Consider the following 27,331-nt stretch of genomic DNA (forward strand, 5'->3'; position numbering starts at 1 on the left):
CACATGCAGTTTTGTGTCACACAGCAGCTTTGCATGATGCTAATACAGGATATCTGTCGATCACAGTTCTTGTTGCCATAGCAATTCTGACCGATGCTGCAGTGCTGTTAGCATAACTCTTGAGTCGGTGTGTGATGCCAGCACAGCTCCATGGGTCATGATATGCTAGTTCAATAGTTGAAGTCCACATCATAAAACTCCTAATACCCACCTCCACTGCAAGTGTTAAAACATCTTCTAGTTATTTATAGCATAGTTATATATAACATAAGACTGAAGGGAGAAGAAGTTTTGTTAACCATTATACATCCTGTGCCAAAATCAGCTGTATTGTATGGTATTATTTGATTTGTATACCCCCCTCCCCCTAAGGGCTCAGGGTGGTGAACAACAGCAGCATAATAGCAAACATCAGTAATCATAACATCAAGCAACAAAACATCAGTAAACATAGGATCAATAAACATAACATTATCAGCATAGCATTATAAACAACACAAATATCAATAATCATAACATCAAAAGCTATAAGGCAACAATAATCATAGCAACATACATAATCAACATAGATAGACATAATAAGCATAGATGGCAACTTTCCCCTTCTGTAGCGTAAGATTACCAAAAACACAATGACCTAAGACTAACCCCCAAACAATCTACAGCCATATTAGTACAAGAAACCTAGTCTAGTAACTAATCTAAAAAATACAGCATCATATCATTAAACTAAATCTAAAACAAATTCAACTATACCAAACACTAGCTCTGTAGAATTTACAATACAATAAACACACTACCTAAAAATATAAACTTTTAAAACTCCCAAATAACAGATCCCACAACTATAAAAACTAAAATACAGTGAACTAAAATAGAGTCCGCTCTACCTACAGCATAACCCAAACAGTCCTCAAATGGGCCCACAACAGAGGCATTGGGCTGCTGGTGGAACCCCCGTTGTAGCTGCCAGACCCCACCCCCTGCAGGTGTTTCCAATGCAGTGCATGGAGAAGGACTCTCACTCCTTCCCATGGGCAGCAGGTGGCAGCTCACCAGGTCAACTTCTGCTTGGCTGGCTGGCAGTCAAACCAACAGGGAGGCTCTGTCCCCAGCAGGGCTGAACAAGATGTCGCAGCATCTGAGGTACTTTAAAAAGGGGATGTCACCCCAAATTTTCTGCATTAGATTTAATCAGTATATGCTTAAAATGAGCCTTTTCACAGGAACTCAAGGCAGCATATCTCTCTACCCCCCACCCACAACCTAGTAACCTGTCAAATGGAGTGGAGATTTGAATCTGCTTTTCCCTACTTTAAGCTCTACATCTGATTTGTTACGCTACCTTTAAATTTAATCAGTATTTGCTTAAATTGAGCCTTCTCACAAATTGAGCCTTCTCACATCACAAGGCAAGTCTAAACAAGCTGGCTGCCACTCAAGTGGAGTGGAGATTTGAATCTGCTTTTCACTGCTTTGAGTTCTACATTTGATCTGTTGTGCTACCTGTAGAAACGTCTATCTAATGACTAAGTTAAGTAAAGATAATTAAGTATCTGATCAGCCTGCTAGGAAAGTGAAAGGTATGTATGGCTATGACATAAAAAGAAAGTCATACCCTTTTCTGTAATTATGTTTTAGCATGAAAATGGGAAGAACACAGTCCTCCCAATGTATGTGATTGCCATTGTGTTTTATAGGGGGAAACCGGAATTTTCAGCTTTCCAACATGTAAATTGGAAGCCTGGATTCTGGTACATGTGTACCAAGGCTATAGATACATACATTGCTCATTTAAGACAGAAATGGCAAGCAGACTTATCAGGAGGATTACGTATAGTATTTTCCCCAATACATGTGATTAAACCTAACAGTTGAAAAGGCTCTTTGTCTATGGTATTGTGAGAGCAACATTTGTAACTTAGTTTAAGTATATATTCATGTACTGTAAAACTCAGAGCATGTGCTATTCTGCAAATTAATATAATATCGACAGACAGACAGACAGATAGATATGAAATATAAAATAGTGCCCTTAGTGAGCAATGACAATATTGGTCAAAGGTCTTGGTTTTAAGCATGCTGGCAAACTAGTGAAAGCTATTGAGATGGCAATAAAGGTGAAATTTAAATATTCCAGTTACACAGAACCACTTTTTCTGCTAGCAAATAATGCTGTTACTTATTCAGTGCTGGGTCTATAGACCTAAAATTCAATTTTTCTGCTGCAGCTTCACACACAGTGAGCTTTCTTCTAGTGGTATCAATCATGAAGCCCATATTCAAAGGAAATTAAATTAATTAAAACAATGTTCCTTTATTTAAAATATCAGCAATATCCCCAAAAATAGTTTTGCAAAGCATCCTTAATAGAAATCTAAAGAGTTTATTTAATGATATACCTGTAATCTTTTATAGGTCAATCCTTCTCAATCATATGGCAACTGATCATGCATTCAGTGTTGGGCTGCCTGATAACATTGTAGGCTGCAAGGAGTTTTTGGATGTTTTACAGAAGAAACTTGACAGGTATGTTTTGAAATAGGTCTTTAAACATCTCAGTTGAATACCTATGGCTATATAGTCAGGGGTCATCTTTTGCCTAAAAATGTATCGGGAGAAGAGAAGAGGTAGAGGGAAATTTGTAAGAACATGAAAGGATTGATGAGTGGTAGATTCATAATGGACAAAAGGAAATACTTCTTTACACAGTGTGTCATTAAAATATGGAATTTGGTGCTGGAGGATGTAGTGTTAGCTGCAGCTTTAAAGGGGGGTTAAATATATGCATGGAGGTTAGGTTTATCAGTAGGTATTAGCTATGGCTGTGATGTGGAGATGGGCAATGACAAACCACCTCTAAAAGTCTCTTTTCTTGAAAAGCCCACTAGGGACCCTCATAAAACAGATGAGATTTGACAGCAAAAAAAAGCATTAATATAGTAAATGAGGGACTCATTTCAAATTGGTTTAGAATATCTACCAGTTTATCTACTCTGAGTTGTTGAATTATTTGTCTACTTTTAGGAAATGTGGAAACTGTTGGGCAAAAGTACTTAATATTAATTATCATCTCAGTACCCAGGTTCTATAATTCTCCCATGTGAGGAAGATGATTTCAAAGGCTTGAGTGTTGTAGTTCCATGAACCATTTTCTGAGTGTCTTCCCCATCAGTCAGAATGGAAAGGACGAAGCTTTGAAGGAAATAGATGTAAGGAGCTGCCTTATTATTGCAGACCTTTTGTTATGTATGTATGTAGCCAAATATGTGTATAAATGTACACTCACTCATGTATATGAGTTTTGTATGTATTATGAGAGAACATGTATTTCTGAGCTATCAGTAAGAATGTAAAGAACACTTCCTGTTGCAAAGGAACAGGCTGGACAAAAAACAGTCCTTTTATTTACTAATACAATATGCCCACGTTTTAAAGTGAATACTATAAAAGCAATTCAGTTAGATTTATGTTTGGATCTTAATAGTGCTTCGGACCATCCTATAGCCTTGCAATGAAATCAGATTTATAGAGGAGTCTGTTCAAAAGCCACTCTATTAATGCCAACCAGAAAGATGCTGCCAAGAGGATTCTCTAGCATGAATTAATGAGACAAGACTTGATATTCTTTCACACTGTAATGCTTACTTAATAAGCATTTTAAGTAATATTCTACATGCTGAACAAGTGTCTTTTCAAAATTCCAAGTCACTCCTATCCCAGTACTACATGATGCCAGGAGGAGAAGTTCAGCAGTTTGTTGGGAGGCTGGTAGCAGTTACGTGCTTTGAAAGAAGGATTTCTTTTAAATAATATATCCTTTGCCTGGGGTTTTATCAGGTGGTGGTATACAGTTTGTAGACTTGGATGACAGAAAATTTTCTTGATGAATTTTTTTTTTATGATATTAAATAATGGGCATTACAAAAATAGTTGCAAAATAATTACATACATGTAGATCAATAGTTCAAAACTCCCACAAGTTCTACACATCCAATCAATCACAAAGAATTCTTTTTCCTTCAGTTCATTTATTTTTTCCCCTTTAGTTAGACATTTGGTCTCTTGATTGCTTCATGAAGAATACACACACACACTTCAAATACTTTCCTATTTCATTGCTTTAAAAAAAAGAGTTCACTGATAAATCTTCCAGTCTTGCTAGATATTGCATCATACTTTGATATGTCTCTTAAAGTGAATTACTTCCATTAATGTTATTGTAAATATTTGGGTGGCTTCTTAGAGTAGTCCCCATAATCACTTTGTAATCTCTGTATTTTGTCTTAGTTTGCAGTGTTTATACTGTGAAAAAGTATTTCGAGATAAGAACACGCTCAAAGATCACATGAGAAAGAAGCAACATCGCAAAATTAATGCCAAAAACAGAGAATATGACAAATTTTATATTATTAATTACCTGGTAAGATATTACATACATTAATTATGAACTAATGATTTGCAAACAGCTAGTTAGATCATTCTGCCCTTTCCACTCAATCCACACTCAATATTGCCTCATTTCCTTCCTCATAGCAGCCCTCCTTCACCATGGCCTTTGTTCATATGGGTCCCAAAATCCTCCTCCTCATTTCACTAGTGGAAAACCCAAAGGCAGAGCGAGGGGGGACTGGGCTGGGGGGTGCGCGTGCCCTGCACCCTGCCGCAGCACTGTCTGTCCCATCCCAGAACACCATGCCACGCCCCCTCTGCGGCCTGCCCACGCCCCTCCACTGCACCGCGCTGGGTGTCTCACCCCACCCAGCCCCATTGGCACTACGCCACTCACTGGGAAAACCTCATAGGATTCAACACCTTATGGACATGATCCATTCAAGCCTTGTCAGTTTTTGAATCCCATTGATTTAAATGGTGCATGAAAGTATGGGCTTTCTTCAGTTCCTGTCAAGTGCTTTGGCTAGTTTGTATCCTATCTGAAATCAGTTTGACTCAATATTTAACCAAAAAATTAAATTCAAGTGAGAGGTGCTTCAGAAGTTGTCTTGTTACAGTTATTTAAGAACGCATCATATTACATTGGGAAAGTGTGATGAGATACAGAGAATCCTTTCTCCTTGAAAGCAAAAATCCTATCAGCTTTCTTTCTACTGAGCCTCCCAGAGGTGGTGAGGTACCTTTCAGAGTATCAGACCTGATTCTGTCAACCATAGTGAGCTTGGAGAAGGCTTTATTCTGATTGCATGCTCAGAGGAAAACCATCTCTTGTCAGATTGTTGAGAGATTTGTATCATCCTTGTCATACCCTTATTTGAGGAAGGGCACCCACAAGGAACTGGTCCTCACAACTGTGACCAATTCGTTGAAGAACTAAGAGTATTAATGTCTGGGGATTGGGGGAAATCTATAATTTCACTTGCCTTTCTCAGCAATTTCACCAAATATCAGCAACCCAATACTGTTCCAAGGAAATGTTAGAAAAGGTACGTGAGACTTCTGATGTGGGACTGAAGTGACTGCAGCTCTCTGTGAAAGCAGAGAGACCCAGCTGGGGGTTTATCAGATTTGAGAGGCTTCTCAAGCCTGATTGTCATCTCCAGATCAAGGAGATAGGCTTGAGATCAACCACGTATCTCCTAAAGGTTTCCTTGGGAGAAGCGAGTGTTGGAGGATGCTTCTTTCTGCCCTAGAGTGAAAGCTGGGAGTGGGAGTTGTTTTCTCTATTGGAGAAAACAAAAAATGTGTAAAGATTGGCTGTTGGATGGACTTAAAGAACTAAAGACTTAAGGAAACTGCAATAACCGTGAGTCTCTTTTTAAAATTTAAAACAAGCAAAGGAGGGACTCTGTAAGTCACATAGTAGGGCCGGGGGGGGGGGGCAAAATCCTGATAAAATAAACAATGCAGATTGAATGAAGATGTTTAATAAATTGCATGACTTGTTAGAAGCAAATACAGCAGCCCTCACAGAAGTAAGCAAGAAAGTACATGTAATTGATACCACCACCAAGAACCTTGCAGAGGATGTAAAAGAAATTAAGAACAGATTAGATGGGCTGGACCAAAAGGTTTTACATTTCGAAGATGAGAATGAAAGATTCCAAGACCAAATTGCTATGCTAGAATACAGGCAAAGAGAAAATTCTTTATGTCTTAAATTAATCCCAGAAGTGGAAGGACAGGATATTAAACAGTTACTTGCCATAAAATTGGTCCAGCTAGTGGATGTAAAACCTGAGCTAATGGAAGGGGAAATAGACAAAGCTTTGCACATAAATTTAATTTATGCCAAACAAAAGAAGTTCCCAAGAGATTTCATTGTTCAGTTCAAGTTCAAGTCTATCAGGGATAGGACCGTACAAGCCCACTTTGCAAACAACTTGATCATAGAGGGGACAAAGTTCATAATTCTAAAAGAGGTCCCACCTAGACTCCTAAGAAAGTCAAGAGAGTGCCAGCACTTGACTGAACTACTAAAAAAGGCAGGTGTTCCATTTAAATGGGAATTACCCGAAGGAGTCTTTCAATTTTAAAGGCAAAAGTTTTAGAATTCTGGAAATATTGAAAGCAGAGGAATTTTTGCATACGTATAGAAAGAACTTAGAACAAACACAAGAAATCTAATCATAATGGAGTATAAAATCTTGTCTTGGAATATGAATGGACTTAACTCATTAGTGAAAAGAATGAAAGTTTTTCATCTTCTCAGGAAACAAAATGTACATTTTATTTCCTTAAAAGAACCCCATGTCACAAAACATAATAGAAAATACTTAGTAAACAAATTTTAGGGCAAGAATTTATTGCATCAGACTCTACCAAAAAAGGTCTCAATAGCAGGAACTAAAACAATTTTGGTTGGTGTGTATGCTCCAAATGACAATCAAATTCAATTTTATAAAGAAGTAGAACAACTATGAATAAAATATTTCTGTGAAAATATTATACTGATGGGAGATTTTAATGGAGTAACCTCGACATGACTGGAAAGAAAATCAGATAATCAGACAGCAATAGAAAAATAGCAGAAGGTAAGCTACCTAAAACCTTTTTTGATTTAATAGAGAATTTAAAGTTAAGAACATAAGAACTAGCCTGCTGGATCAGACCAGAGTCCATCTAGTCCAGCATTCTGCTACTCGCAGTGGCCCACCAGGTGCCTTTGGGAGCTTACATGCAGGAGGTGAAAGCAATGGCCTTCTGCTGCTACTCCTGAGCACCTGGTCTGCTAAGGCATTTGCAATCTGAGATCAAGGAGGATCAAGATTGGTAGCCATAGATTGACTTCTCCTCCATAAATCTATCCAAGCCCTTTTTAAAGCTATCCAGGTTAGTGGCCATCACCACCTCCTGAGGCAGCATATTCCAAACACCAATCACACGTTGCGTGAAGAAGTGTTTCCTTTTATTAGTCCTAATTCTTCCCCCCAGCATTTTCAATGAATGTCCCCTGGTTCTAGTATTGTGAGAAAGAGAGAAAAATTTCTCTCTGTCAACATTTTCTACCCCATGTATAATTTTATAAACTTCAATCATATCCCACCTCAGACGTCTCCTCTCCAAACTAAAGAGTCCCAAATGCTACAGCCTCTCCTCATAAGGAAGGTGCTCCAATCCTTCAATCATCCTCGTTGCCCTTCTGTGCACTTTTTCTATCTCTTCGATATCCTTTTTGAGATGTGGCGACCAGAACTGAACACGGTACTCCAAGTGCGGTCGCACCACGGCTTTATATAAGGGCATGACAATCCTTGCATTTTTAATATCAACTCCTTTCCTAATTATCCCCAGCATAGAGTTTGCCTTTTTCACAGCTGCCATGCATTGAGTTGACATTCCCATGGAACTATCAACTAAGACGCCCAAATCCCTTTCCTGGTCTGTAACTGATAGCACTGGCCCTGTGGCGTGTGCGTGAAGTTTTGGATTTTTTTGCCCCTATATTGCATCACTTTACGTTTTGCTACATTGAACTGCATTTGCCATTTCTTAGCCCACTCACCGAATTTATCAAGGTCCACTTAGAGCTCTTCGCCAATCCTTTGTGGTTCCTGCACCACCCTACATAATTTGAGTATAATCTGCCAAACTTGGCCACCACACTGCAACCCTACTTCCAGGTCATTTTATGAATAAGTTAAAGAGCACTGGTCCCAAAGCGGATCCTTGGGGGACACCACTCCAGACATTGCTCCATTGTGAGAACTTACCATTTATACCCACCCTTTGTTTCCTGTTCCTCAACCAGTTTTTAATCCATAGGAGGACTTCCCCTCTTATTCCTTCATTGCTGAGTTTTCTCAACAGTCTCTGGTGAGGAACTTTGTCAAAAGCCTTTTGGAAATCCAAGTAGACAATGTCCACCGGTTCACCCCTTATCCACATGTCTGTTTACACCCTCAAAGAACTCTAGTAAGTTTGTAAGACAGGACTTGCCTCTACAAAAGCCATGCTGACTCTTCCTCAGCAGGTCTTGCTTTTCTACAGGTTTAATAATTATATCTTTAATGATAGGTTCTACTGATTTACCAGGAACAGATGTCAAACTGACTGGCCTGTAATTTCCTGGGTCCCCCCTAGACCCTTTCTTAAAGATTGGTGTGACATTGGCCATCTTCCAGTATTCAGGGATGGAGGCAGATTTCAGGGATAAGTTGCATATTAATGTGAGAACATCAGCAATTTCATGCTTGAGCTCTTTAAGAACTCTTGGATGAATGCAATCTGGGCCAGGGGATTTGGTAGCATTTAGCTTATCAATGGCTGCCAGAACTTCTTCCTTGTCTACCACTATCTTAGCTGGATTCCTCAGAGTCAGCTCCTAAGAAGCTTGGTTCAGGTGCAGGAATTTTCCTCATCTCCTCTTGGGTGAAGACAGATGCAAAGGAATTCATTCAGCTTCTGCTACAATCTCTCTGTCATCTTTTAGCACACCTTTTGTTCCTTCATCATCTAATGGAGCCCTGCAGCTTCCCTAGTTGGCTTCCTGCTTTTGATATTACTTGAAGAACTGTTTGTTGCTAGTCTTGATGTTGTTAGCAATATAAGTTCCTCATAATCCTTTTTTGCCTCCTTTACAGCTAACTTGCTTCTCTTTTGCCACCATTTGTGTTCTCTCTGGTATTCTTCATCAGTTAAGTTGGACTTCCATTTTCTAAAAGACATCTTTTTTTCCTAATAATTTCCTCAACCTCCTTGTTAACCATGGTGGCTTTCTTTTGGACTGGGCGCTGCCTTTCCTAACCTGCGGAACATATTCCAGCTGAGCTTTTAAGACTGTGTTTTTAAATCCAAGCACCTTGGACATTTTTGACTCTCTTGATTTTCCCTTTCAGCTTCCTGCGCACTATCCCCCTCATCTTTGAGAAATTTCCCTTTCTGAAGGCAAATGTAACTACATTAGTAGTTGTCACTTGTTAGTAGTTGTCACAAGTTACAAGATTTATGGAGATTAAAATATGGCAATGCAAGAGAATACACAAACTTTCTATTCAGAAACCTTCTATTCATACTCCAGAATTGATATGGTGTGGATAACTAGTTCACTTGGACTAAGCATTTATAAGATGGATGTGTGCCCTAAGACCTTTTTAGACCACAATGCACTAGAATTTACATGGAAAAGAAAAAGATTGATATAAAGATGGACATTAAATGAATTCTGTTGAAAAAACTGGAAATTGTGGAAAAGGCAAAACAAAAGCTACAGGAATTTTTATTTATTTATTTATTATTTAAATTTATAGACCGCCCAATCCCCGAGGGGCTCTGGGTGGTGCACAACATCATCTATATACAATATATAACAAGGGTCACAATAGTGACCATATATACTAAAATTTTAAAAATCAATTTGAATAAGGGAACAGATCCAAATGTTGTTTGGGATGCCAGTAAAGTGTTTATAAGGTTTTTTTTTAATACAGTAGAAAAATTTAAACAAGAAGTTGACACAACAGAAAATACAGAATGTTTTGGACTTGATAAAAGAAAAAGAAAAGACTTTTTAAAATAAGAGTGAAATTGTCTACACCATTAAGATTCTGCAGCAACAACTATCAATGCTCACTACAAAAGAAATTGAAAGAAATTTGAGTTTTGCGAAACAGAAAACTCTTGAATGGGCCAACAAACCAAGGAAAATGTTGGCTGCAAATATAAAGAAGATGAGAGAGAACAGATTTATTACCAAGCTACAATGGAAAGGTGGTTTAACCAAGGATGAACAGATAATTAAAAAGTCATGTGTAATGGATTTGCCCCACCCTGAAGGGCTGGTGTGAAGCAGGCCTGCTTATAGAGGCCTGTGTGACAGAAAAAGTAAGGCAGCAGGCCCTAATTTAAATAAAAGCAAGGTGATTGGTCGATGGAAGGCACTGTTGCCCCTGGCCAATGTAAGGGGGCACTAAAACGCTGCTAGATAAACAGAAAGACAGAGAGAGCCTGTCAGACAGTTCTTTGTGGAGAGTTCTGAAGAGAACAGCTTGTGTTCAGAGAGCAGAGTCTGTGGAGTGAGGTCTCTCGGCTCTGCCTCTGGTGAAAAGGAATTCTGGTCCAGCTCAGACAGGTGGCAGGATTCTAGTGACTCTCCTCAAGCAAAGGAAGCTTTTGAGAGGGAAGAAGGCACTGGCTTTTTGGTGCAGAGTGAAGCGCCGGCCAGAGCCTTGTCAGTAGACACTGACCAGACCTAGGAGTCTGTCCTGCCCCTTTACAACACCAGTCTGGGAAAAGCCCGTTCCAGGGGCAGTAAGGCCAGTTTGGGAGTAGTGTGAGAGAGGGAGGCTTTGTATGCCAGAATTTCACAGGGCATAGACTGGGGGGGGGGGTATTCAGTGGGTTGTGGATCAGAAAGGATTAGTCTCTGTCTGGGAGGAAAAGCAAGGTGTATAAAAGCCAAGTCGTTTCTGAAGAGACACCTGCGTGTGTCTGTGTATGTGTGTGAAACCTAAATAACAACTGAAGCTCTGTAACTTTTAAGTGAAAAGAACCTCTCTGAAACCATCAAGGGTTACTACCTCTCTGAGCCAGTTTAAGAAGCCTTTCTTTTGTTTTTAAAATAAATTTCATTCGTTGTGTTCAAGTTACCCTTGTGCCAGCCTGCGTTTGTGTGTGAGAGGTGGAAGAGTACCTGTCTGAGAGACTAGCAACCCAGCCAATTTTGAGTTCCCTCCATTTTTGGATATGGCTCTGAAGGGCATTCCCCTCAGACCAAGAGCGAATGTGAGGTGGGATCCTTTATATATTTGGCAGCCAGCAACAGTTTTGGGACTCCTAGTTCCTTCCTTTTAATGGTGGCAGCAGAGTAAAAAAAAAAAAAGATCCCTGAACACTAGCCTGGGATATTTTGGGTGGCAAAGGAAACCCCACTGGTCAGTTTAGTGGGTACCTTAATTGTAGGCCATCCGTCCCATTACAATTGGTGGCTAGTGGTGGGATAATATCTCTCCCTCACCCGGTACCTATTATTAAAAAACTATTTGAAAGCAATATATCAAAAGAAGAAGAGATTGAAGAATATATAGTAAAGCAAAAATTGCCAATATTGACAAAATAACAAAAAGAACTATTGATAACCCAGTTTCAACAATGGAGCTAGTAGAAGCCATAAAACAAGTGAAATTAAACAAATCTCCAGCACCAAATGGATTGCCAGTTATCTACTATAAAGCTTTTCCTAACAATGATGAACGAGATTTTACTATCTGAGCAACTTCCAGATTCCTGGAGAGAGGCAAATATTACCTTAATCCCAAAGGAAGACCAGGACACAACTGACGGAACAAATTACAGACCAATTTCACTCCTTAACAATGTCTATAAAATATTTGCAGTGATTTTAGCAAGAAGATTAAAGGGAATACTAAGAACATTTATTCATGAAGAACAAAGTGTTTTTCTGCCTTAAAGACACTTAAAAGAAAATGTTAGAACAATTTTAGATGCAGAGGAGTATTATGAGAAAGACACGAGGGAAAAAGTTTATTTGATTATTATTTTTTGGACACAGAGAAGGCATTTGATAATGTTTCTTGGAATGTTATGTTAAAGGTTTTTTAAAAATGGATTTTGGAAAAAACTTCCTGAAAGGGATAGAGGCTATTTATACTAAACACAATGCCAACATAATTGTAAATGGTGAAATGTCTGAGAAATGCGAGATTTTTAAAGGAACAAGACAAGGATGTTCACTTTCACCAATCCTTTTTATACTTAGAAACCTTAAACAGAAGTATTAGAAATGGTTGCCAAATAACCGATTTGAATGTGGGTAAACAATCCTATAAACTTAGGACGTTTGCAGATGACCTAGTAATATTAGAAAATCCAGTGCAAAATGTGGAAAGATTGTGAAATAAAATACAAGAATTTGGTGATCTGGCAGGGGTCAAGTTAAACAAGAGTTAAACAAAAATCTTAAATTGTACTAGCGGGGCCCAGCCACGCGTTGCTGTGGCTTATTGTGGTGAAATGGAAAAGGAACAGTAGCTGCAAATCAATTGCAGAGGCCAGCAGTACATACTCATGCAAACACACAGCCTGATACTGTGCGATGTCAATTATGTGTATGCCTGCATTCCTTGGGGGTGGGAATGAAAAGGCACCCCTCCCACACATCTAGGCTGGCTGGTCATGATCCTTTACCTGGGAGTAAGTTTGGTTGGTGGCAATGAGTGTCGCTTCTGAGGAAACCCTCCGAGGGATGTGACGCAGCCATTCAAAGTATGTCACGGTTGCTGTACCGAGCTTACTCCTGAGTAATGCGTGCCTGGTTTTCTTAACTGTAACCACAGTATTCAGGGAATCCCTCCTGGGCCTGGGCCCTCCCTCCTGTCCCTTGCATGTCGCCCCTCACTCTCTTCCCTCCCTCACTTCTCTTCCCTTGCATGCCACCCCTCCCCTCCTTCCCTTTCCCTCCACTAGGGTGGGTGGGTCATATCAAGATGCTGGGCCCCCTGCCTCCCCTCCCTTGCATGCCACCCCTCACTGTCTCCCCGCTCTCACTTCTCTTCCCTTGCATGCCTCCCCCTCCGTCCCTTTCCTCTCCCTCCCTCTCTTCCCTTGCAAGCCACCCCTTCCTCTCCCTCCCTCCCCTCTCCCTCGTGTTTATGTGTGTGTATGTGTTTTACTTCCACGTGTACTGTTTTTACTGCTCATATCTGGCCATCTGAGTGAACATTCTAAGCTGCACGAACATTCTAAGGGTGACAGTTACACACAGGCAGCTGCATGTCCTTCACCATGGAGCGCCAGGAAAAAGGCATTTTACCTGGGCCAGGTGTGAAATTTCAGGTATGTGAACATCTAAAAACACTCTCACCTGGCTGACTATAGTGGCTGGGAATTTTCAGAGGAATTGGCCCAGCAGTTACTGAGTTATACTACCATTAACAAAAACACTGTTAGCTTTTTATACATATAGATTTTGATGCAATTATGTTGGAGTGGAACAGGGAATGGGTGATGTTGAAGAATACTAGACTGTTGAACCTGGAGGGGTTTATAGAAGATTTGGGTGGCATGGTTATTTGTGGTACAATAGAGCAAAGATTCACAAAGAATTTACAAATCACTATGTCAGAAGGAATCTGCTCTGGGTATGGTTGTGATATAAAGGATTTATTGCAAATGTAACTCCCTTATGGATGTCCCCAACTGAAGCGTTTTCAAGAAAAGAAGTGACTATGCAGGAGAAATGGCTTACTTACAGAGAATTGTTGTTGTACCAGAATAAGAAATGGGAGCTTAAACCACTGGCTAAATTAAAAGATATAGTTAAAAATTGGTTTCATTATTATCAATTACTAGAAACATTCAAAGCAAACAACAAAAATACAGGTTTTGTGACATAGATGACAGAATTTGAAAGTAACCTATGTATAAATGATAAATTGATTACTAAAATGTACAAGATGTTATTAAAGTGGGATACTGAGGAAGAGGGGAAAAATTGGTGATGGTAAAATGGGCTAAAATGTGGGGAGAAGTATACAAATAGAACAATGGGAAAGATTATGGAAAAAAGATTTGAAATTTACAGCTGTTATAACGTGGAAATATTATTATAATATGATGTATAGATGGTATTTCACGCCAAAAAATTGTCTAAAATGTATAAGGTAATATCAAACAAACGATGGAAATGTCAGCAACAGAATGGTTCTTTTTCATATGCAGTGGACATATAAACAGGCAAAATTGTCTTGGGATATGATTTTAAAAGAAATGCAGAAGATTTTAAAAATAACAACTGAAAAAAACACAGACATTTCTGTTGGGGTTGATGGGGGAAAGTATTAGTGATCAATACAGAACACTTTTTATGTATATGACAACTGCAGCAAGGATTTTTTATGGATACAAATGGAGGGACAACAAAATTTCAACAAAACAAAACTGGATTTTGAAAGTCACAGAGTATGCAGAGATGGCAAGGCTGACAGCAGTTATAAGAGATAAGAATACAGACAACTTTCTGAAAGACTGGAAATCCTTTTTTTTTTTTTTTTTTTTTTTTTTTTTTTTTTTTTTTTTTTTTTTTTTTTTTTTTTTTTTTTGTTTTTTTTTTTTTTTTTTTTTTTTTTTTTTGCTTTTTTTTTTTTTTTTTTTTGTTTTTTTTTTTTTTTTTTTTTGCAGACTTCTTATTGGCTTACAAACAGCAAACAATGGCAGGATTTGAAACTTAAATGAAAACAGCATATTGGATTAAGACAACTTTATAAGAAGATCTTAAAGTGAAAAAAATAGTAGATATTAATTATAAGCACGGATTCTTGGATTCTTAGTGAGGTAGCTGGAAGTCACCATATATATGTGTAGGTGTTTTTTTTCTTTTTTTCTTTTTTCTTTTCATTTCGTTTAGTATTATTATAAGGGGAAGGGGGGACTATCTCGGGATCTTTTCTTTATCTTTCTATGTATGCGCTATTTAGATGTGTGAAATAAATAAAAAGAAAAGGCACTGTAACTCTTTCTGCCTTTGGTATGCTCAACATGGCCAAGTAGCAGAACAGCACACTGGAGCTTCACTATTTGATAAGTAGTTGAATGTTGTAAACAAGAAAATAACTATGTGACAGTATAGTTTAGTGCCAAAGAATTCCTTCGTGATGGCATTATGGTTGAATCTCTTTTTTAATGTTTATTGACTAACATGTAACATTCATCTTACATATCTGCATATCAAAACAAATGGAAAAACATATTTATACTTTTTTCTAAGTAGGGGATATAAGCCTATGGTCATGGATGTGATTTATGTAGTTTGTTTGCAGGGTTCATTTGTAAGGTTTGCACAATCATATGGTATGCACAATGAATAATGTAGTGCTCTCTGTCCAACTGTTTTCAAGACTGAGTTTGACCAAGCAATATTGTCAGCAGAGAGATAGTTTTGACAAGTCGTCATTGCTGTTGAATAAAAATCAATGCCATCAGTATTATCTTGCTCTGCTTTTGGGCATGCAACCATTGATTCTTTTTAAACTGGAGTAGTTGCCGGTTTGGGTATATGTGGATTCGGTCACATATCCTAAATTCTCATTAAATTAACACTGATATTCTGAAAGATTTCCTATATTGAAGCCTGTGTGAAAATATTTTAAATGACTAGTGGTTGCCTATTTTTGCATTGCATGAGATTAACATTTGATTAGTGCACTCGCACGGAATGGACCTGTGCAAACGACCTTTCCACACATAGACTTAACATGCAGAGAGCAAGAGTGGGCATGAGTGCACTAGCCCCACTTCCACCTAATTGTCTGTTTGAGAGCATGTAAACTAGTTGTGGAAGCAGTGTATATGCCCTGATCACAGGGTGAACACTGCCTCCATGCATAGGCTCTGTACTCACAGATCAGCATGCTCATGCCTTCTCTTGCTTTCTGCATATTGAGTCAACTCATGGAGGGCTCATGCATACAGGGCTAATATTGCAACAGCACCAGGGGGTACGTATTTAGCCTAATAATGTTTTGTTTAATATTAGCTGACACTTTGTTGTGGACAGGTTGACATGATTCTAAATAGTACTGAATTGTTGAAATTAGGAAAAAATGTGTTGTTTATAGAACCACTTCAACTAGAATGCAGAAGAGGCAATTTCAGTTTTTCATACTGCTATAGCAACACATTTATGACAAACTTCACTACTAGATCACTGCTAAATATTCTGGTGTTCTGTTTTCTCTTCTGTCTGGTTTTCCTGTGTTTCTTGAACAATGTGAAATCATTACAGTACAGTCCTGTGTGGAGATACATCCCTCTAAGCCCATTGAAATCAATGTACACAAAATGATGCAACTCTCTGTAGGACTGTATTGCCTAAGACAATGTGGAATTGATTTTGCTGAGACAGACAAGCAGCTGTACCACCAACTGAGAATTTCAAATACAAGTAAAATCTTTTCCAGAAGTGACATTTGCTCTTTTATCTACCTGTGCACTGTGCCCTACTTGCATTACCAGCCTCATGTGCCAGAACATACATGTGGTAGGGGAGAGTGCACAGCACTTAGGTTCATTCCAGTGTTCCATCTCATGAAAAATCTAGGCTGCTGATATAAGCTGATTCTGGAGGTCAGAATTTCAATTCTAGCACAGGCGAGAACTAAGTAGTCAAGTGTATCATAGAGCTGTACTCTACCTGCTCCTTAATTAATTGAAAAAACTCCCATCAGTGTTAATGTATCTGGATGGTATCAATAGAATTGGTGAAATAAAGCACCAAAAAAAGAAGCTTCTGCCTATTTTTAGCTTGTGAATAACTGGGCAGTATTACTGTGCAAGTGAAGAGGACTCTTTTTTTGCCGGGGGAAGGGTCTAGTACCTTTTTTCAATATTACAGTTTAGACTTTTTTAAACTACAGGCTAGCAGCTAATTTGCTAGAAGCCACTGGTTCCCTAGGAAACAGTTTGTTCACTTGAGGGAATGTGTAGCAAGAAGAGTGTTAACTGCCTTGCATTATCTCACTATCCTGGCAATGTTAATGAATCTTGCTGTACTTGAAGAGGGGAATGTCTCTCTGAATTAATTACAGGATTTTCATTCTGTAATCTGTAATAACATCTTGTTATGGGACATTCTAGCAGTGTACATTGGTACACCATTTACCTGATGATTCAAAACAGCTTTGAAACCTCAGGTTACAGTATATAATGGAATTCTTTGTAATTTTGTGCTTGTCATAGAGCACTGCTGCCAGAAGCAGTGTCTTATACTTTTGTCATCACACAGTTGCGATGTTTCACATTTTAATTGTCCTCCACTCTGCTTTTGATCTAATATTTTTTTTAAGAAATAAGGGGAAAGCTATGCTAGCATGACTGATAATTTCATTGAGTGGCTTGTAATGTAATAGCTTATACTATGGAAAAGCTTTGAAATAATATGGTGCTTAGATACTAGAGCAGCCAACAGTTGTCTTGTTTTAAGAAAGCATTGTTTGTTTTAAAAGGGTTTCCCCTCAATTCCAGAAGATAACATTTCCTTCAGACAGAACTGGTGTTTTGTTGTCTTCAAAAACTGACATTGCCTGACAACGATATAAAAAACATCTTGTCTTTGATCTGGCCAATCAAGAGCCACATCTCAACAGGCAGTCAGAATATCAAAGGAGTCCAGCCTAATGCTGGATTTTAATTGAGACTTACATTCAAAAACTTGGTAGGCAGAGCAGCAGTAGCCTATGTTTAGGCGCTTCTCGGCCAAGGAAATTGCAAAGTTAGGGGTCTTTCGGTCCACTTGTGTACACACTGAAATCAGTGTGTACTTTCCTATTTTATTTCATGTATTTGTTAAAAGTGTATCAACAAACAACCAAGTCAAACTGTTATGGTGCCTTGCATCTGCAACTGAAAATTTTAAGAAATTTTGCTAGATTCTAGATGCCATATACATTTGTAATGAGAATCTATGCTTTGAAACCTGGTTTACTAGAAACAATGTAAATTATAAAGCAACAGCTTCAAGTTTATGTAATAAAGCAGTGACAGGGACATGAGCTCTGGGCCAAAAGTTGGTGTGTTTGGTGTATTCAGTTTCATCAGAAACCTTGGATGAAGGTTTCCCGTGTATCTATCTATGAAATACATACCTGCCTCTTACAAGGGAAACAATCACCTATTGTCTGCACTTTGTACATTAAGTGTTTCACATGAGGAACAGTATTATAGAAAAATTACTTATAGGTTTTTAAAATCTAATATTACTTTTCTGACTAGCAGAGTGTAAAGTATATTCATAAAGCATTTTTTTCTCCCCATCCCTCTTCAGGAATTTGGAAAGTCTTGGGAAGAAGTTCAATCTGAAGATGATCGGGAACTGTTAGACATCCAAGAAGAGTAATCATTTTGTTTCTCTTTTTAACCTACAGCAGTGTTAAGGAAATGGGAAATCTATTCTACATGCTTGGTATATGGGATTGAAAAACACAATAAGAACTAATATGCTGCTTGTTTCATTTCCCTTTCCCATTGGAAAGGGAGAAATTATGTATTTATTTAGATATTTATACCCACCTTTCTTCCCAATGAGGATCCAAAGCAGTTTACAGTAGCATTCTCCTATCCTCCATTTTATCCTGACCACAACAAACTAACTAACTTACTTACTTACTTACTTGCTTGCTTGCTTATTATTCGACTTATAACCCTGCCTACCCTCATAGGGCTCAGGGTGGCAAACAACATTGATATAAATTATGAGATAAACTAGGGTGACAGCGTAACTGGCCCAAGATCACCCAGCTTCCAAAGCAAAGTAGAAATTCAAACCTACATCCTAGTCCAACATTCTAACCACTATACCATGCTGGCTTTGGAAGGCCACAGAAATGCAAGTTCCAGAAGATTTCTACTGCTTTACATCTTATTCTCAGTATATTATCAGTAGTCATAGAGTGTGTGTTGTTCCTACTTCTATATGCCTCAATGCAGGAGGCTAAGGGACAGGAATCTCCTCAGGTCCCAGGAACAAAAATGCAATAAAACTGGTGAACTTTCACAAATTTGCTCTGTCTCAGCTTTGAATTCTAAAGGGGTTTTGCCTCAAAACATGTACCTTTTAACATTTCACAACATTTAAGCCTTCCATAGACCTTCATTTAAAGTTATGAGCAATTTTAAAAGAAAAAGAATCAGTTAAGGTATGTGGGAAAACTGGATTATTCTGAATAGCCGAGGAATAGCTAGGGAAAATGGAGTCCAGGGCAAAATCTGAGTTTTCCACCCCCACCCCCGTATGGGCAGCCGCCCTCCCCCACCACGACCAAACAATTTACTAGCAACAAAGCCCATTGCTGGGAGGAGGCAATGGGCCATAGAAAAGGGTAGAAAAGGAAGGACCTCCCCAGCAATGGGCTTTAGTGGGGCTGTAGCAGCCCCCACCTTTGCTCAAGGTATAACACTTACCTGGGTGTGCATCTATGACTCGGGGGTGGGACAGGTTGAAGAGTGTGGCTTTAGGTAGTAAGGAAGGTGAGGATAGGTGGAGAGGAGTGGGGTGGGGGAGGGGAAGGTAGCAAAGTGAGGGCTGGAGTGGAGGAGGATGGAACAGAGTGGCTTGGGATGGTGAGAGGGTTGAAAGGGCAGGCTTTGGGTGGCAGATTGGGAGAGGGTGGAATGGGAGGCTTCAGGAGGGGGTAGAAAGATGACAGTTCTGGTGGGGCAGAGTGGCAAGACGAGGCATGGGGGCGGGTTGAAAGGTAAGGCTTAGGGTGGTGGGATGGAAGCTGTGGCTAGGGTGGGGTGGTTGTAGGAGAGCATGAGGGTGGGTAGAGTTAGCATCTTAGTGTTGGGGTGGGGCAGGGTCGCAAGGTAAGGGTTGGGGTAGGGGAGGATTGAAAGTTGGTTGGTGGAAGGGTTGGAAGGTGTGGCTAGGGGAGGGAAGCATTGGCAAGTTAGTGGTGGGGTAGGAGGGTTGGCAAGGTGAGGCTTAGGGTGGGGAAGCATTAGAAGGTAAGGCTTGGGGTGGGGAGGATTGGAAGGTGTGACTAGGGATGGGGGAAGGGTGGAAAGATTAGGATTGGGGTGGAGGAGGAGGAGGATGGTGGAAAATGACTGGGGGTTGGTTGGTGAATATGAGGATGGGGAGGGCTGGGAGTTAGTAATGGGGTGGGGGAGGGAGGCAAAGTGAGGGTAGGGGTGGGGGAAGGTTAGAAAATGAGGCTTGGGTGGGGGAGAGTGGGAAGCTGTAGGTTATGGTGGAGGTGGCAGAGCCCGGGCTTCCTCGTGGGGTGGAGGGAGGCAGGGAAGAGCCCGCACAGCTGCTTCGCAAGCCCGCCCTTGCCCCCCACTTACCTGAGCCAATAGTGGTCCCTAGTAGCCTGGCAGGGCTGGGCCAAGGGGGGAATGAGGATGGGTGTGGCCAAGGGGGATGATTTTCCACCCCTACATGACCAAATGGAGACCCGCCCGGGACATTTGTCCCCACCCCGCCCTGTGGAAGCTCTGCCTATGCTGAATAGAATATGGTTGCTTCTCCAACTACTGTGTTAGACCATGGCCAATAGCTGTAGAGAAAACAGTCTCTGAGTGAACAGAGAGAGAAATCCTCTGTGGAGATGAAGCATTGTCTTACAGTTTCTAGACACAACTGAGAATATTACTTGTTGCAACCATTCTTTAAAATTTAGCTGTGCCATACCAGTGTGCTAGATGCAGCTCTAAACAATATTGATCAACACTAAGTATCAGGGGAAAAGTGCCTTTGTCACATTTGGTTTTACATAGGTGATATGTGACCTTAGATTATAAGTAGACTGTTATGGATTTGTATAGTATCAAAGCCTTCTGTGTGCTTATAAGAGTTTTCCAATGGAAGAATTGGTTTTGGTTTTTATAGGCATTCTTATAATTATCCTGTCAATCCACATAGTTCTCATCCGAAATGAAATTGTATGTATATATACATGGTACATACATACAATCCTGCTGGATTTCTGTTCAAGTAATCCCAGCCATGCTATATACATATAAGGACATGACAATGCTACATAAGTACTCACTTTGCCACAAATAAATGAATAAATGAAGTCCATTTGGATTAAGGGCAGGATTCCTTTACTGGTCCTGTGAGCCATCATAGAGCCCATCAGGGATCACTTTAACAATCAGAATCTTTCATAGCAACCCTCCGAAGCTGTTGTACTGGGCCTTCTCTGTTTGTGGCTGAGGATTTTCATGAAACAGCTCCTCCCCATTTCAGCTTTTAAAAGAACAGTATTTTGCCTTAACTGCATGTACTATAGAAACATGAGCATGGTTCCATTTACAACCAAGTACATTAATCCCCATTCCATTTACCATAAATTAAATAGGTATTTGCTCTCACGCAACAGTTTCTTTGTATCTTTCAGAAGCAGCCCCCAAGCCCCAATTAAAATTGATGCATATTAATTGGTACATATTTTTTGTAGAGATTGGTCCGATTGGGAAGAACATCCTGTATGTGCAGTCTGTCTCTTTTGTGAAAAGCAAGCAGACACTACAGAAAAGTTGTATGTTCATATGGAGGTAGGAGGCATGTATGTTAAGATTTTGCTCTGGAAAATGTGGAGGCTAGCTCCATGATTGTATTAGGATGTCCTGTTTTAGTACAAGAGGCATTTTCACCATACTGTAAACTCGCATAGTTTGGCACCAGACAATAAACCCATATTTGTTTGTGCTCAGTCTCTACTGATGCTAACCAAACCAGATGTGGGTACTCTAAAAGGACTTTGGAATTCTGAGTTTGACTACTCTGTTGGAGAAGGGCAATTGAACATAGTCCTTCAGGGTATCAGACCCTAATCTTTAGATTTCTTATGCTTGATTCCAACTCTCCCTGCCCACAAAAAAAACTCTATTATATAAGCTCTCTGAATGTAAGACATCAAATTGACTGTTATGCTGGAGATATGACCATATTTTAGAAAATGTAACCCATATGAAACAATCTATATTTTCTATCTTCTATCTATCATCTGTCTACTTTCCTTCGTCTTGTCATGTCACAGAGTAGACAGAGTTAGTCTGCTTTTGTATATTTCAATTGCCTTTTCAACACAAAAAACTTGGGGGTATATTCCAGAGCGTATCAATGGATCCCAGGAGCTGCTGTTGCAGGATGTGTGGGTGTGTGTGGGTGTGTGTGTGGGTGTGTGTGTAATAAATACTATTGACCTCTGTGTTACCTTTGTTCAAAATAATATACCATAATGCTATTCGCACTTTCCCTCTCCCTCAGAGGTCTGCTGAAACCACCCCAACTTGCCTTGTTTCCCACATTGCTTCATCTCTCTCTGCATCCTTTGTTAGCTCTTTTGCAGCTCCTTCATCCAGCTTATTGTAGGGAAATATTAGTATGTCTGCTGTGATGCATTTAAACTTCCTGTTATACCAAAATTAATTTTAAAAAACTTCTAATAGTGTAGAGAAGCTAGGTTTTGAGGCTGATCTTCCACCAATAGTAGACTTGAGGATCTGTTTACAGTAAGATGTCTAGTTCTGATGGACAGGACATCCCTTTTGGATACAGAAAGCCCTACGTTAAGTTCTTGGAGCCCTGTTTTACAGTTCTCAAGGAGAAAGAATGGAAGTAATCGCAGGGTAAATAGTACTAGATTAGATAAACTCAGTGGTGTGGACCCCCAAGAGTGATTCCAATGATGGAAGGATTTCTGTCAGCAGAGCACAGTTTAGTCACCTCCTGCTGCAGCTCTCTGAAATGTTACTCAGGAAGGCATTTTGTGCAACAGTGGAAAGGTAGATGACCCTCCATAACTACACTTGTTCCTGTACTTCATCTACCACACAGTGTTTCCAAACTACATAATTTTGCATATACCCTCAATCATGTCCAGTAGTTGACATTAATTTGAAAAATTAAAAAAAATGAGATTTTTTTTTCTTTCTCAACCATAGGAGGTTCATGGATTTGACCTGCTAAAAATAAAGTCTGATTATGGTGAGTAAAACTTAGACTGAATTTTTTTCATCTGTTACTGGTGGAAATATGACTTGATGGAAATTGGGATTCATAAAGCATCCTATAGGACTCTGAAATTTTTGATTTCTTTTAAGTTTGTAGCAATTTTGACTTTTTTGGAATATTAGTACATAGGACCATCTGGTTTGAAAGTTGAAGCCACTATAGTAGAGAGAACTGAAGTTCCATCTCTTTCTATAAATCTTTGATTCTTCCTTTAGATTGCCTCTGTGGAACCCCTCCCTTGTACAGTTTACCTAATCAGAAACAGCTTTTGGGGAGTATTATTTTTCCAGTTGAGAAAATTCAAGCATTCACACTCCGTTTTTACAGTGCAGTGAATGGTGTTCTTCTAGGACCATTTATGATAGAAAAAAATAGCACAGGAAAAAAGATTTAAAAATTCCTGCCCTTGTACTACCATCTGTATCCAAACTAGACCTCTGTGAATTTCAAACACTGCACACCAAACCATGTAGCTTCCTTGTTTGTAGCACCTTTTTAACCTTACACACTTTTTGGGAGTAATTTATTTCCAAATTTATTTAACTTGAACTGTTTGTTGGCTAGGTTTGAATTTCTATCAGCAAGTGAAATTAGTGAACTTTGTCAGAAGGGAAGTCCACCAGTGTCGATGTTACAGTTGCCAGAACAAATTCCAGTCAAAAACAGAACTGACTGGTCATATGGAAGAGACCGAACATATTACACTTCTGCCGCCCAGATTGATCTGGGATCAACCACAGTAAGTGTGTGTATTTTTCATTAGCATTTTGGTCAGTCTAGCACATGGATATCACCCTTTCTATAAGGACTTCTGGGAGTCTACACATTAGTTGTCAATAACTGAAACCTGGACTTTGTGTTTTCTGGCCTTGTCTTTCTGCAGTTTCTGAGTTGATTACATTAGCTCCCTAGTTGCTGATGTAGAAAGCCCTACATGGCCTGGGCTCTACATATCAGAAAGAACACCTCCTCCCATTCAGACCTGCCCAGGAGCTGAGGTCAGTTGAAGGGGGGAGGCCTCTTGATGGCCCTATTGCCTTCCAAGATTTGGGGGTTGGGAACCACCCACAGGGCCTTCTCTTCAGTGGCACCAGAATTTAGAACACTCTCCTCTTGGAGTCCAGCAGGCACCAACTCTGCAGGGGTTAGGCACCTGGCTAAGACCCAGGCATATGGCAGACCCCTTCTGGATGTCAGACTCTCGAACGTGGAAATAACCGAGACCGTAGGAAAGTCCAAAAGCAGTTTATTCCAGGTGATGCGAAGAGTAACAGTGTAAAGCAGGATCTGAGCTAGAGAGCTCAGATCCAGGACTTATATCTTTTAATCCCCCCCGTTTCGCCCCACACCAAATGTCCATTACAGTTTCTACTACAAAGCTGCAAAGGACCTGGGAACCTTTCACACCTCTTTGAAGATGGGCTGGTGCCAGGAGATTGCTAACAGGAGATTGCTAGGAAGGGAAGAGGGAAACAGGAAAACAATTGCAAATCACACACAGCAAGACATCAACATACTGACAGGCATGGTCCTGACACTGGATGGTGCCTCTTCCCCCCCCCACCCCCTTATACTCCTTTTTTTGTTTTTGGGACCTGTACCAGCTGTCTTCCAGATTTCAGATTGTCTTAATAACTGTATTTTGTTTATGTCTGGGTGTGGGGGCAGCCCCCTCCCTGGACTCCCAAAACCCCCGATGTACCTCCCCCACACTCACCAGCTCAGAGGGGGAGGGAAATGATTAACCACAGCCCCAAAGTCCAGCAGCAGGGGCATCTACCTCCCCAGACTCTCACAACCTCCGACACATCTCCCCCACACTCACCAGTGTGGAGGGGAACAACGGGCCATGGCCCAGGGACCACCCAGGCGGCCAGAGCTGGCAGAGATGCCTGGGCGTCCCAGAAAGGGAGGTGAAGGCTTGGAGGCCGGCACAGGATTACCCAGACAGTCACAGTAGCCAACTGAGCCAGCCAAAGGCCCCAGCAGGGAAGAGTTAGCCAGGACAGCCAGCTCTAATCGGCCCAACGTGAATTTGGGGAGAGCCCAGCCTCAGAGAGGGGGGCATGGCCGAGGAGTCTTTTGGCTAGGGGGCGACCGGAAGGGGCTGAGGGAATAAAAAGGGAAGAGATAGGGAGCACATGGTGGTGGTTGGTATTTGGGGAAAGGAGGGAGTGGGAGAGGTGGAGGAGCAGAAAGCAGAACATGGAAGAGGAGGGAGGGAAAGGAGAAGTTGTTGGAGGGAAGCAAGGAGTGCCAGGCCTGCAAACCAAGTCAGAGGAGGCTTGTGAGGCTCTGGGTTCAGCTGAGGAGGGTGCAAAGGAAGAAGGTAGCTAAGAGGCAGTACCTTCTTAGTCACCCTGTGACACAAATGCCTGGTGGGGGTGGACCACTCCCTGGAGACTGGGGGTGAGGCCGGGGTTAACAACCCCTGGGTAAGGGACAGAGGGAAGGCAACCGGGCCCCTTCCAGGGACCCTGCAGGGGAAACAGGATAGTATAATTGTATTTTTAATTGTGCTTTTATGATTATACCCCACCCATCAACTCTGGTGATGGGCACTAAATAAATAAATAAATAAAATAGCCACACAAAATAAAAACATTGTGGCACAGACTTCTGTGTCTGTTATACTTGGTTGAGACATGGCTGTGACATGTCAATAAGCCCATTAGTCATGTCACGAAACTTGCTGAGTTGTATCTTAATAAAATAAGACAACTTAGCTGACATCTAGGTCCATTTGGTACATTATGGCTATGAGTGCATAAAATAAAGGCTAATAAAGCAAAATAGGTAAAAAATATATTTTGGTCTGCAGGGGGTGCAGCTTAACCAATCAATAGTGATTTTTATATATTAGTGATTTTTCATATATATATATATATATGATTATATAATGTACATAAGGCTGTGACCACACTTCTCTCTCTGGTAAAGGAACTACTTCTCTGTGGCACAGTGTCATATTTCCGGGAACCTGTGAGAATATTCCAAGTACACGAGAGCAACTGATCACCTCAGTCTTTCACATGTGATTAGCCCCATGCACATGGTTATATTATTAATTCAGACAACCATATAGAGAGGATCTTAATGCAGGAAAATGGTTCCCATACTACTAACCAACATATGTGAAGAGAACATCTGAGTGATCAGATACTACCGTATTTTATTCCCTTGTGTCCTACCTTTCAGGTATTATTTTCCTACTTATGAAAATGATACTCTTCTCTTCACGCTCTCAGACAGTGATGACGAATTGTTGGTTGGGAAACGGAAAGAGGATGTGCCTGTCATTAGTGAGGATATTTCCAATATCGAGGCTCTGAAACGAAGCAGTGTGTTAAACCAACTTCTTCAACAGGACATGAATAATGGAGAACCGTAGTATTAAGGAAATCGTGTTCTTTAATATATGAGCAATTTGTCTTGCAGAGCAAAATCTGATTTGGTAACCTACTAGTGCAATATGAATTCATGATTGCTGTAGACCAGCTTACTGAGTAGGAAGCTCAACTGAAATAAAGAAGCATTTTAAACCACAATTCAGGATTATTGCTGCTGAAGTTTGTTGTTAAATACTAACCGATGAATACATAATTAGCTTACCTGTCAGAAGCACCCCAACATGCAAGAGGCCTGCTGGTTCAGGCCAAACATCCACTTGGCCCAGGATTTTGTTTTCCATAGTTGTTAGCCCTGCACTTCCAGAAAACTTGCCAGTAAGGCATGAAATCCAGCTGGCATTCAATAATACATCATCTCAAAACATGGAAGTTCCATTTTAACCATCATGGCTGACAGCCGCTGATAGACTAAGAGCACAGTTCTAAGCCAAACATTAGTGGGTTTTAGAAGGATGTAATCCAGTTTTGGATTGCATTGTCAACTTCTTTGAATGTTGGTCTGAACAGTGGATAGACTTTATTCTCTCAACAACTCTGAGAGGTAGCACTGGTTGAAAGAGCTTGACTGGACCAAGTCCACCCAGTGAACTTGGGGGTACAAGAGAAGGTATTTAAATACAGGTCTTCCCAGGTTAGTCAGACACTAACAATTCTAGCTGACAATTCTCATTCCTAACAAGTGGCATTGAATTTACTTAGGGGTGCTGGAATTGCCATAACCTGGCTCTGGGTGGATGTCTGACAACAGAGTCTGTGAAGTTCAGAGTTCATTTATGGACTATGCAGACTTTGTTCACCTTCCCTAGGACCTGGTTTGGTCACACCTCCTTGGTAACAAAGAGTTTAATTTTGAAGTTGTGGAAGATGAAGCATTCATATCCAATCCTGACTAAATGAATTGACATTCTACATGAAGAAGGGAAAGATCATGTTTAATAAATAATACACTTGTAAAAAATTTGCTAGTGCTGTTCAGTTACTTCCCTCT

At 40.2% G+C, this 27,331-nt stretch overlaps 1 protein-coding gene across 1 annotated transcript in view; it reads left to right on the forward strand.

Annotated features, from left to right (window-relative positions):
• ZNF277 (zinc finger protein 277) overlaps positions 1-26,481 on the forward strand; it is a 73,742-nt gene extending 47,261 nt beyond the window's left edge. The window contains exons 6-12 of the mRNA XM_048500879.1: positions 2,419-2,529; positions 4,291-4,423; positions 18,233-18,300; positions 21,375-21,471; positions 22,864-22,906; positions 23,498-23,672; positions 26,132-26,481. Coding sequence (XP_048356836.1) covers positions 2,419-2,529; positions 4,291-4,423; positions 18,233-18,300; positions 21,375-21,471; positions 22,864-22,906; positions 23,498-23,672; positions 26,132-26,324 — 820 coding nt within the window. The 3' untranslated portion in view covers positions 26,325-26,481. The remainder of the gene's footprint in view (positions 1-2,418; positions 2,530-4,290; positions 4,424-18,232; positions 18,301-21,374; positions 21,472-22,863; positions 22,907-23,497; positions 23,673-26,131) is intronic.
• Positions 26,482-27,331: the final 850 nt, after the last annotated feature.

This window comes from Sphaerodactylus townsendi, linkage group LG06 (genome assembly GCF_021028975.2).
Source record: "Sphaerodactylus townsendi isolate TG3544 linkage group LG06, MPM_Stown_v2.3, whole genome shotgun sequence".
Taxonomy (NCBI): Eukaryota; Metazoa; Chordata; class Lepidosauria; order Squamata; family Sphaerodactylidae; genus Sphaerodactylus; species Sphaerodactylus townsendi.